At 35.4% G+C, this 13,506-nt stretch overlaps 1 protein-coding gene across 4 annotated transcripts in view; it reads right to left on the reverse strand.

Moving 5' to 3' along the window:
* SRGAP1 (SLIT-ROBO Rho GTPase activating protein 1) overlaps window positions 1–13,506 on the reverse strand; it is a 290,112-nt gene that overhangs the window by 40,793 nt on the left and 235,813 nt on the right. For 2 of the 4 annotated variants that reach the window (XM_031940927.1, XM_031940926.1), the window contains exons 11-12: window positions 6,894–6,921; window positions 1,592–1,625 (exon numbers count right to left, since the gene is read on the reverse strand). In XM_031940927.1, coding sequence (XP_031796787.1) covers window positions 1,592–1,625; window positions 6,894–6,921 — 62 coding nt within the window. Of the gene's footprint in view, window positions 1–1,591; window positions 1,626–2,169; window positions 2,273–6,893; window positions 6,922–13,506 lie in introns of all 4 variants that reach the window. The other 2 variants (XM_031940925.1, XM_031940924.1) reach the window with 1 other exon arrangement.

Here is a 13,506-nt window from a genome sequence, read left to right on the forward strand (position 1 = left end):
AATGTCCCATTTCCTCATTGGTAAAATGGGTGTGTGAGGTTGTGCAGTAGAGTTTGGAGTCAGGAAGACCTGAAGATGTGATCCCAGACACTTATTAGCTGTATGACCCTGGTCAAGTCACTTGATCCTGTTTATCTCATTTAAATGGAGAAGGAATTGGCAAGCTACTCCAGTATTTTGTTAAGAAAACCCCAAAAAAGGGTCATGAAGAGTAGAACACAACTGAAAACAACTTAACAACCACAAATACCTAAAATGTCTACCTGACAGCATTGCTATATAATGTATATAAAACACTTTGCAGGCATTAATCTTCTATACAAATGCCAGCTTCTTATTTATGTAGCACTGTTGGGGAATGAACAGCTTCACTTGACATAAATGTTCCAGACAAGTGAAACTTATCCCTCAACTTGCCAAATATTTATTTTAGGATGTTTTTGATGAAAATCTTCCTAAATTACATTATATGCTTCCCTGTTTTCATAAACAGAACACTGAAGATACTTTAACCTTTTCTTGTTAACTTCTGATGACTCAGGGTCATTATAAAACTCTACAGCAATCTACATCAGTTTTAAGCCCTCTTTGCAGTTTGTTCTTTAACTTTTTGTTAGGCTTTTTCCCTGGTCTAAAAATTCTTCTTCATTTGTTGCCTCTAACTAATCTGCTCCAAGTGGAGAAATAAAATAATCAAATTTATTAATTACATTGTGCTAAAAAGTGAAAATTTGAATGTCTGGTGTTAGTACAGAAATTTATAACGTGGTTTTCTTGACATTCATAGGACTTTTTCTTTAGAAGTTTAGGGGTGAGGATGTTCTAAGTCCAGATAAATGGGATAATGTAATTATGTAGTAAATGGATTTTTCGTTAGAAAAAATAAAATGGCTATTGATTTAATAAGTGAGGATGAAACCCTATATGAAATACTCTCTTCCCATGTGATAAAATATTTCAATGAGTAGAAACAGGCCCATTTTTTTTCATGATGAATCAACCAAAGCTCTAATAGAAAGTCTCTAAGTTCACCCATGAATTTGGCACCAAAATCTTAAGATCACAGGAATTTGAGGTGGGAAGGAATCTTGGAGAGCACTCCCTAATTTTGCAGCTGAAGAAACTGAGGACTAAAGAGGAAAAACAGGCTAAATCAAAGGGGAGTAATAGGACAAGGCCTTCAAATTCAGTTTAGTTTTCTCGAAACTAAATCGTAGGTTAACTTAAAGTGGGCCCATTATCCAAAGATTGCAATCTATGAGCAGGTGAAACACCTTACCAAAAGTTCTGTTTTTCAGTATGAGATGGTTTTCTAAATGGATATAATAGAACAATGGGACTTTGCAAAAGTGTCACATGTAACTGATAACTTATTTAAAAAATTGGGCAATTTTATATACCAGAGTTTTAAATTCCATAAATCCAATATAAAGGAAAATTTCCATTTGAATCAGTCAACTCTCTGAAGGCAAACATTTTTCTTTTAATATATGGAAAAGACCCAATTAAAGCCAAGCATGACTCCAACCTCAAAGTGATACAGAGAGCAAGAGAGAGAGTGCCTGCCCTCTCTTCCCACTTAGCACTATACCTGATGTCTTGTGTGCGAGTTCCTTCGTCCTCGGCTAGAAGCATTATTAGAAATACAGGATGAAAAGGAGATAGAGAGTAAACACAGCAGAGATACAAGGTACAGACTATAAGGACTCACAATTTCACCCAATATAATGAATTCCTCAAGTCATGGGAAATCCAAGCAATTTTGGTTTTTGGGTCCACTGCTGCCCACCCCTCCTTGCTATGAGGCTATTGGGTATAACTCATTTTGCAAGCTGGAAAAATACTGTTTAATCATAATCTTGTAAAAGATAACGTAGCCTCTCTTTACAAAGGTCTTACCTGGTGCAGCAGTCAGCACCAGGTAAACCTGGTGTACCAAACTAAACTAACCAGCATGCAGGATCAACTTCTTCCTCCAAGGGAATTTGATTCAAATATCAAATTCTCTTCTTTCCCCTCTGACTTCAGGAAATATTATATTGCTCTTCTGGGAAAGCAAAGAGCCCCAGGACAGGCTTGTATATAATGATCTGCCTCCTTTTATAAGAGGCCCAGACCATTATAGTAGTAAGTGTGGAGATTAGCCACCCAAATGGCTGGTGCCAGTACCTTGACGAATGTTTCCAAATCCCCATTAAACAACTTAGCATTATACTGTGATCGGGGTCTGGGCTTCCTGTGTTTCTGGGGCTTAGGGGGAACATTTGGAGGCCTAAGGGAAGGGAATATAATTACTGAGCAGAGAATAAATCAAACAATAAATGAAACACCCAAAGGTCATGTCAAAATTACACATATAAGGAACCTCTGTTAAGTATTCACCACTGCCCACCACATAAGGATTTCTTCTCTGCCTTCACTCTGTCCCTTTACCATTGACCATATGTCAGAATCACACTTTTGATATCCCCTATATTTTGTAGCTATTATTGTGAACTATTTGAATTGGTAGGGTAGAAGTCACAGCAATGGTTAATATAACACATATAGTAAAAAATAAAATAAAATAAAAATCACAGGCTTACTAAAATAGTAACTTGGGGTGAAATTTTTATAAATTTAAATAATTTATGGTTAAAATATGGTATTCTATCAATGTTTAACAATAAATATACCTCAGGAGAATGCTGGAATTTTTATTTTGAGTATTAGTGGTTATAGATATTTCACTAGTGCAAAAACAAGATTCAAAAATCTTTCTCCCCACTCCCCTAACCCCACAACTTATGTGCTGTATCGAGTTATTAGAATGTAAGTTCCTTGAGGGAAGGAAAGGATGGTTTCACTTTTCTATTTACATCCCCAAAGCAAATACAAGGTCTGACTAATAGGAAATGCTTAAAACTTGTTAAATTGAATTGAAGATCCATTCCAATATTTTCTCATGGGAAAGAAGCACATATAACAATATTTTTTCCTAAAAAAACCCTAAACACTACCTAAATATGTATTTTTCATATAACGTTTTTTCCTAAAAAAACCCTAAACACTACCTAAATATGTATTTTTCATATAACAATTACAATATGCTCAAAATATAACTTTTCCATCTGATTGAGTCTATATCATTAATTATATATTCATCTATCTACCTAAAATCATTGATTTAAAGAACTTATTCCAAACAACTGAGATGCTGCAAAGTTTTACTCATAAACCACCTGGGACCAAATTCTGGCAGAGCCAGAATTAGAATCCAGAAAAGTCTTATGACTTCAAATTCAGCATTTTCCCCACATAGCTATGTATGTTTTACCCTACATATAGTACAAACTTGCTTCCTGCTAAAATTCTTTATTTGGACTATTTTACTATGAGAAAAGCTCAGACCGAACAATTGGGGCTTCCTTACCTATTTCCAGTATATTTATTTTTGATTATCATACTTACTACTGAAGAAATCTCTTCAGCCTATCTTCCAAGACAAATTTCACTAGGAATATAGATTTAGAATAGGAAGGAAGCTTCAGACAAGAAAACCTGAGAGTTAAGTAAGTTTGGAACTCAAAGATTCTTATCTTCTAAACTGGTGCATGGAAAGCAGAATCCAAATTCACTTTATGATTGTGCTAAATATGAAGATATAAGAGAAAGGGCCTACAACAATTTGGTTGGCATTCATTTCTAGTTACTATGGATCTTTAGGGTTTTACGATACTTTTTAAAAAGGGGGAAAAAAATTTCTCCATTAAGGTATAGCAGTGAAAATGGCAGGGTTAAAGAGATCAAAGTTAAATCTTTTGGGAAAAATACTTATTTAAATAATAAAAGATAGGATAAACTTGTAAGTTTCCTGATAGAAAAGCTACTAATGAATTCATATCTACTAAGAAACCTGGCTCTCTCTATATAGAATAACATTGCAAAAATTAGATCAGTCCCTCTGCCTTCAAAGTGAACAAATTTGGTCTCTAATGAGAGAAACCAACAGATGATGGTTTTGTTGGCAATCTGCTTTTCAGCTTGTTAGCATATTTGAAGATTCATCTGCAGGCATGCTCACCTGACCAATGGGGTAGAAAGCCTTGACTGGACACCCCTCTGGCTTGCAGGCAAATTTGTGTTTTTATAATCGTCAACAGAAGAAAACAAGAAGGACAATGAAAAAGACTGACCATATATCAAGCTCTAACCTAGGGATTTTCTGCAATCACTACAATTACTGGGTTAGCTTTTTCCCTCTTAACTGGGAGGTGAGAAAAGGTCTGCAGATTCCCAAATAGGGAATCCCCCAGGAAGGAAGGAACAACTCCACAAAGCTATGACAACGGGAGGCCTCTAACTACTTCAATAACTTTAAACAGATCAAAAAGCTTCCTAATTCATTACAGTCCATGATAATGAAATAGTCCTTTAAAGTTTGGGTTTTTCTCCATTGGGTCTATCGTTTTGGAAGGTCGCTGATTAAAGGGAAAATGAAATCAAAAGACTAATATCAAGCTGGAATCTCATTAAAATATCTGTGGGCAAAAGAGGTCTCAGAAGATGGCTAATGCCTTATAATAGGTGAAATTATTAGAAACAGGTCATTGGCAGCACTGTCTTTTATGACTTTTGTTATTCTCAAGGTCTGACAATTGCTTCATTTAAAAAAGCCATTATCTGAAATGAACTTAACAGAGCTAACTTTCTAGTAGTGGCACAGTAAAGGTTATTTTAGATTAAAATGGAGTGTCTTGTATTAAGTACAGAAAAGGAAGGCAGGGAAAGCCCATAAAGAATTCTTTCTGGGTAAGCAAAAAAATAGAGACAAGATGGTTGCCCATTGATTGGGGAATGGTAGAACAAATTGTGGTCTGTGGACATGATGAATCATTATTGTATTATGAGAAATGCTAAATATACGGAATTGGGGGAAATCCTGGAAGATCTGACACTGAGCCAGGTAAGATGAATCAGAAGAACCATATACTCAAAGACTACAATAATGTAAATAAAAAACAACACAAAAATCCCAGCTAAAATAGTCAGGTTACTGACAATAACCAATCTTAGTCCTAGAAGACATTTAAAATATGTTTCCTTCATGTTGGTAGAAAGGAGGAAGCCCATGGGCACAGAATGGTATGTATTCTGTCAAGTGTTTGGTTTGGCTTCTTTGTTATAAAGAGGTATCAATGGGAGATGATGTAATATTGAGAAATGATTGATATAGAAAACAACATTGTTACTGCAAATTGGTTGTTACAGAATTTAAAAGTTTTGTTTTCTTTTTTGAAAACCTTGAAAATAACTAATCTAGTTGATTCATTAAAAAAGTGACAGATTCATTCTCAAACAGGAACATTTAAAGTTCTGAAAACCATTTTGGTCAATTTGGGTGAAGGACACACATAGTCATTTCCTATATATACCTCTCACCTCAAAGAAAACTTGCAAACTATAAAATCTTGTAATACTGATTAAAATTGTTTCTAATGTTGCTATATTAGCCTTTAAAGAGAAAACAAACTTTCCTAACTTTTCCCCATCTGAATTGGAATCTGCTTAAACAAAAATGTCACAAATCACCCACAGTTGTGATTCCAAAGTTTTTAGAAATAATAGAAAAACTATAATTATTTTAAAAGATTAAAGTTGAAGAAAATGTTTCAAAAATATTTTTGGGGGCAGAGGGCTACTCCTATTTGTATCATTCCACAAAGGAGAGCTATTCATGGGGGGGGGGGGGGGGGGGGGAGACACCTGGTTGTTTTTTTTTTTGTTTGTTTGACTTTTGTTGTTTTATTGTTTCTTTTACTGGACTTAACATTGAAGTCAACAGTGTAAAAGGACAATTAAAAAGAAAAAAAAGGCAAACATTATTTTGGGTTCCTTGGTATCTAGGACTAAGATGGGGGTAATTCTGCTATATTCTGCCTTGATTAGATACTTTCTTGAGCATTCTATTTCTGGTGCCACATTTCAGGAGAAAGACATATTTTAATAAACTAAAAGTAGTTGGGGGAAATTGATCAAGGCAGTAAAGAGTCTTAATAGTATTTCATATGAGCATCAGAAAGAAAGCTAAAGATATTTAGTCTATAAAAGACTTGGGGCCTGCGGTGTTAGGGTGTTGGAGGAGGCAGGCCAGCTGCCTCCAAGCACTGGAATAGGTATCTTGGGTAAGAGGGAATGGGCTTGTTATTCTTGATCTCTGAGGACATAATTAGGAAAAATGGATCAAAGTTGAAGTATTTTATAGGCTAGACATTGGGAAAAGCTTCCTAACAATTCAAGTTGTTCCCAAAGTGGAAAAGGATTCCTCTATAGAGAGTGGTTCATCTCTTCACTACAGCTTTTCTCACAAGAGGCTACAATGATATCTTATCTTCAATAGTATACAAAGCATTCTTATTAAGGTATAAGTTGGACTAGATGCCCTCCAAGGTCTATTCCAGTTTTGAGATTTTCTGATTCTTTAACTTCTCTTCACAATAAAGAAAGAGGATGAAAAGTAACTACATTTGCTTTTTGTGTGTGTGTGCTTCCTAGCAGAATTAGATCTTCATGTAATAATAGTTAATTTAATGATCAGTCCCCCTAATTCCCCTTTGTCTAGAATCTTTCTGTAAATGCCCTAATTCAGAACAATCCAAGATCCATTTACCTTGGGTTTCCATAACCAAACTGCTTCACAAGAACATTTTAATGTCCCACTGGGAAGCCCTCAGAAATACATAAAAGCAAATCTAGCTTTACTAGGAATCGGAATCTATCGCACTGATTGATGGGTTTCACATATATTTGTAAAGCCTTTCCATTTCTGATGTTTTAAAATTTTCATTGTCCCTTTATAAGAAGTAGGAATAACAAAGATATGTGTTATGAGCAAAACTTAAACATCTTCCTACCTTGTAGTCATATATTCAGCTCTGTGACCTATGGGAACACAAAGAAAATAGGTTAAGTTAATGAAAATAGATAACGAAACTTAGTTTCTATTTCATCACTTATCCTTATATGCTTTTTCCCCCCTTTTTTTGTACACACCAAGTTTACAATTACTCACACATTAAATAAGTATTAGTATCCTACTGGGAAATGTAAGGTTAACATAATTTAAAAACACATTTCAAGGCAAATATTTCCAATATTAAGAAAAACATATATAGGCCAACTTTGCATCATGAGTTACATCTCTAAAAAGTTAGACTGGCTTATGTTTTTATTGAATTATACTAGTTATAAATTGAAGTCCTCTCACAAGACTTTCATTGATTTCCCATACTTCCTTCTACTTTGTTGGGTGTTTAAAGAAAAAATGTCCAGTCATGAGATTTGAATGAAAACTGCTTGAGGACAGGGACAATTTCCCTACTTACATATATTAGTAGTGTATAGTAAATCCTTAATAAATATATGCTGAATTGAAATCCAAAGGCTCAAAGCCAGTAGGAAGGAAAGGCTTCTTGTGAGCTTAATTCTGCATCTTTTTTGCTTGGAACCAAATAGAAGAAAAATAAGTTAATTTCTGACATTTCTGAGAAATGGGGAGGGAGATCTAATGTTTCTGCTTTTGCATATTAAGTATTACTTGATCCTCGATGTCAGTTTATGCCTAAAGATAATACAATGACAAAAGCCACCAAAATTTAACCAAGATTCTAATGCTAATTATTTAATTTGAATGATTTTATTGAAGGTGGGGGTGGAGCACATAGATTTTGTTTTACAAATTCTGACCTGCCCTTAGGGCAGCTACTTGGCTCAATGGATAAAACATTGAACCTGGAATCAAGAGGGCCTGAATTCCAATTTGGCCTCAGATACATATTAGATATGTGAATATGGAACAAGTCACCTAATCTGTTTGCTTTAATCCACTGGAGAAGGAAATGGCAAATCATTCCAGTATCTGCCTATTTTGTTGACTGGGTCACAAAGAGTTGAACTAGACTGAATGACTCAACAACAACACTAACCTAACTGAATTTAGATTAAATATTGAATATTTACAATTGAATACATTCAGATGATTTATAATTGAGTATTGTAACAAAATATTCAATTAGAGACCGGGGAAATAGTTAGATTTTATAATCACAAATGACATTTTGATTATTGACATTAAGGTATAACAGTACTCAGTTATCTTACGTCTATTAACACATGAGCTAAAAATCTTTCTTTTGGGGTCCCTGAGACTTAATATAATGGGCCCTTTTAAAAGAATTTTATGTCTCTTTGACTTTGTTCTTATTATGATTTAGTGTTTTTGTAGAGCTCTCATAATCTATACTAATTTTAAGCTTGCAAAAGTTTAGGGTTGTTACCTGCTCTTATATTTCAGGGTCAATTGGGAGACTGTAAAAAAGGTACATTTGGTACCCTAATATGATCTACGGCAACTCAACATTCTCCCATTTTTGTTGTTGTTGAGAAGGTATTTGAGTTTTCTTGGCAAAGACAATGGACTAGTTTGCCATTTCCTTCTCCAGGGGATTAAGGCAAACAGGATTAAGTGATTTTCACAGGATCATAGAGTTAGTAAATTCTGAAGCTGGATTTGAACTCACATAGATGAGTCCTCCTGACTTCAGGAGTGCTACTCTATCTATTGTGTTACCTAACTGCACTATATTCTTCCATAATAGCTTGAAAATGGACTTGGCCCAAGAAGATTATTATAATATCACAATTTCTGGAATGCTCTCCCTTCGTTACCTCTCAGCCTCTTGTAATCTCTAGCTCTATCCTATTCAATGAGATCTTTCCTGATTTCCCCAGTTGTTGTTCTCTCCCCATCCACAATACAAATACATTTTATATTTACATACCTGTGTGCAAGTTATAGCTCTAGAATCCTGCCAACCACCCACTGCAACCCTTCCCCTCCCTTCCATGAAGTTCCTGAGACAAGAACTTTGTATGTCATTTTCTTTCTTTTTTTTCTTTGCTGAGGCAATTGGAGTTAAATGACTTGCCCAATGTCGCACAGCTGGGAAGTGTTAAGTGTCTGAGACCACATTTGAACTCAGGTCCTCCTGACTTCAGGGCTGGTGCTCCATCCACTGCACCAACTAACTGGCCCTATATGCCATTTTCTAGCCTTTCTCTTTTCCTTAAAAAGAGAGGAATTTATGGGGGGTACAGTCCTAGAGAAAGCAGTTTTCCATGTTCACGTTTTTTTTGGAAAGTGTACTTACTCAAATGGCAAAAAAAAAAAAAAAAAAAAAAAAGTGCAGCCAAATAATCTACTTAATTTTGTTCTCAGAAGCCTAAGATTATGGGACTAGAAACAGAAAATTAAATTCCAAAAATAAAATTCCAGACCCTCTGTATAAAGGGAAAAACAATAACAACAAACTTAATACTGGTTACTTAACTTCAAAGGAACAAAACACATTCCCAAAATAAAGCAAAAGCGCACAACCAGAACATAGAGAAAAGAAGGAAGAAGACAAAGAGAGAAGCAAAGAGAGAGAGATCTTTTGATCCTACTGTGTCACCTCGCTGTCCATAAAAGCAAGGCATTTCTTTATTCATTGTAAAGTGAGGGAGTGCAATATATGAAATGCCCACAAGACAAATGGTTGCATCAGAGCTCTCTGGTTGTATGCATGGGATAGCATTCCTGAAACACTACCATTACAGGGTGTTTAGCCCACAAAAGCCTAGCCAGTTACTTCCATTGCTGAGCCTGCAGCTTTAAATGGTGGTCTAGCTGGAAGAGAAATTCAACTAAGAGATGAAACTGAATATTATTCAAAATAATAAAATGCTTATTAATTAAACAGCTTATATGGAACACATGAGCACCCTCACCTGGTCTATGCTATCCATTAAATCACAGCTTCCCTCCAACACCCATAGAATGAGAGAATTAGTCTACTGGTATCGTATAATTTATTGAACATAGCAAAAACAAAAGTAACTAAATCAAATGTTCTCATATGGAGTCTTCTAGCTCCGGCCTTCTAACCCTCCTCCCACTTGCCTTATCAGATCTCTGGATGTAGAGGGAGATAATCACCTGAAACTCATAGAAAGGAACAAGGAAAAGATGTGTCTTGGGATCATGGTCCATAATATGGAAGAGCAGGAGAAAAAGCAGTCCTCTCCCCTTCAGTTCACTAGCCCAATGACAGCCAGAACAAATGAAAGTCTGAGGAATCATAATCCTCCCTTCTCATAATTTTCTTTTCCCCAAAATTCATTCCTGTTTGAACTTCTATGTTGCTGTCACTGATATCACCATCCTTCCAGTTACCTAGGTTCACAACTTGATATCATCCTTACTTCCTTACTTTGTCTTCTCTACTCACATAACCTGGTTCACATGCTGATCACCTCTCCTTGGATCTATATATTTCAATAACCTCCTAATTGTTCTTTTCTCTACAATCTATCCTCTACAAAGTGCCAAAATACTCTTCCTAAAGCATAATTCTTTTTTTTTTTAATTTTTATTTAATAGCCTTTTATTTACAGGTTATATGCATGGGTAACTTTACAGCATTAACAATTGCCAAACCTCGTTCCAATTTTTCACCTCTTACCCCCCACCCTTCCCCCAGATGGCAGGATAACCAGTAGATGTTAAATATATTAAAATATAAACCTAAAGCATAGTTCTAACCAATTTATTCCTCTGTTTAAAAAAAATGTGGTTTCCCTAATCCATTCAAAATAAAATATATTTACTCTATTTTCTAGCTAGATGGAACTCTTCACTGTTCCTTGATCTCAACATACCACCTTCCACTATAATGCATTCATACAAAATTATATCCAGTGCCTAGATCCCATTTCTCATCTTTGTCTCTGAGCATCCTTATCTATTTTTAGGACTTGGCTTAAGTGCCACTTCTTCCTTGAAGTTTTCTTTGCTATCCTCAGCTGTTTTTCTTTTCTCTCAAAAATTCCCAAAACATGTTTTTTCTGGTTTATATCTCTTGCTCCTCAGTTCCTATTCCTTCTATTTAAATGTAATTTAACAATGTAATAAATGTAAAAAAATTAAAATGTAAAAGACTCCTCCTTGAAGATAAGTTTTTGAAGACTGTTTCACTTCTGTTTTTATATACTAAGTATACATGGACATGGTAAGGAATTAATAATTAAAACAAAAACAAAAACAAAAACAAAACAATTGCTTCTCCCAGAAAGATTTCTTCTCTGCCTTCAGAACACAGCAGGCTCTGCACAGTTGAAGCCATGGGCTCTGCCTGAAATGCCTACCCCTCTTTGTGCCTAACAAAATTCTATCCTTCAGGTCTATTTAATTCTTTCTCACCTCTGATGTCCCAGGGTACATCATTCCTTTTACCAGTTCTCTGGGCACTTTGTCACCCAATGTTTTGAACTGTTAGTTAAATGCTTCATACATACATACATACATACATACATACATATAGATCCATATCTATATCTGTATATCTCTTGTGGCTCTCTAACTAGATTTTAAAGGTCTTGAAGATATGGACTATATAATATCTATATTCTTTATGCTGACTTTGCCACCCAATGTCTTGAACTGTTAGTTAAATGCTTCATATATATACCTTGTGTTCTCAATCCGATCTTAAAGGCCTTGAAGATATGGTTATGCAATATCTATATTCTTTATACTGCTCACACTCTTAGTACCGAGTTGTTATTCAATAAATACTTGATAAATTAATGAATGAATAAATTAAAAGTCTTTCCATGGCCTCCTAATACCTCAAGGGAAAACAAGGTCTAAACCACACAATCTGAAAGATAAATCTCACTTGAAAGTGGCTCTTCCTGGATCATGAACCATATTAACTGTCGATGGCCTGATGTCCTTGTCCAAGAAACAGGAAAAATGGCATTGGACACAAACACTGTGTGACTGAAGTCACATTCAGGTTAGACCAGTTGGTTCTCTACCTGCAGGGTGGCAAGCTGCCCTATATTTGGTGTCATACCAATATGTTAAACAAAGACCAGACTTCCTATTGTGTGGAGGGAATCCAGGGCCCTCAAGCAGAACAGAACTGGTCCCAAGAGGAGTCAGCACCCTTGTCCATAACTGCACAGGGTGAAGTCCCTAATTCTAGATAAATAAATGACAAGCTTAGACTTCATGACACACAATCTATCTGCAGTTGGGTCTCTGAGGGTTTAAGCAGGGATAGAGATTAACAACTGACCAGAATATAACAGTATTTAATAAAAGCATATTAAAATAACAGTAAGAGTTTGGGTTGTCTATTGGGAAGACGCAGACTCCATTCTAGACAGTGAATCACTTCCATAAAAACTCTCTGAATGTGACCTCAAGTGTCTTAACTCATACAGTCTCTGGTGCCAAGAATGAATTCACAGAGCTAATTTTCATAAGAGTACCATTTGCAAAGTGACATCACACCCTCTAGGTAGAGTGCAGAATATGCCTTAATGTTCATTGAGCATAAATGGTGCCTTTGTGCTCAGAAATGACTTTAGGGGAATGCTGCTTTATCAGGCATTCTGGAAGAGATTTTAAAAAGATCGAGAGAGAGGAAAATAGAGAGGAGGGGAGAAGAGAGAGTGTGAGAGAGAGATACAAGACAACTGAAGAAAGACATATACAAATTTTGCAAAAACTTGTCATTTTCAGAATTTTCTTGCCCTTGGGTGAAAATTTTTACTTTATATTTTGGAAGTACAATTGGTCAGTCAGCAAATATTTACTAAGTGCTTATTATAGAGCAAAAAGGATAACTAGGTGACATGGTGGATAGAAAACTGGGACAGTCAGGAAAATCCATCTTGAGTTCAAATCAGATCTCAAATACTTAATAACTATGTGATACTGGGTAAGTCACTTAACCCCGTTTACCTCTGTTTCCTCCCCTGTGAAATGAGCTAGAGAAGTAAATGGTAAACTGCTTTAGTATCCCCCCAAATGGCACCATGAAGAATTGTCCATGACTAAAATGGCTCCACAACAACTAAAGACAAAAACAGAAAATTGTCCAATTGTTCTTGACTTCAAGGAGCTTATACATTTGGGGGAGATAATATTAGATAGGTAGATATTTGAAGTCAAGAAGACTAGCTATGGGACCCTAGACAAATTAAGTGACTTATTTATCTGTTTGCCTCATTTTCCTCATCTGTAAAATAGAGCTGATAACAGCAGCTACCTTCCAGGTAATAAATGAGATAATATTTGTAAAGTGCTTTGCAGACCTGAAAAGTACTCGATAAATACTAGCTATTATTACTTAAATATATGCAAAAGAAAAATCAGGTAAAATTTTTGCAGGGATGGCACTAGCACCTGGAGATAAATGGGGATGAATAAATAAAATCTTAATGTACTACAGGGATTCTTGACTTTTTTTTTCCATATCACAGATCTCTCCGGCTGTCTAAGGATTACTATGGATTTTTTAGAATAATTTTTTAAAATAGCCGGAGGAAATGATAAATTTTAGTTGGAGATTAATCACAAAAAAGGGCATTTGGGCTGAATTCAGAAGGAAAAAAAGAATTCTAAGAGCAGAGATG

The sequence above is a fragment of the Sarcophilus harrisii genome, chromosome 5 (genome assembly GCF_902635505.1).
Source record: "Sarcophilus harrisii chromosome 5, mSarHar1.11, whole genome shotgun sequence".
NCBI lineage: Eukaryota > Metazoa > Chordata > Mammalia > Dasyuromorphia > Dasyuridae > Sarcophilus > Sarcophilus harrisii.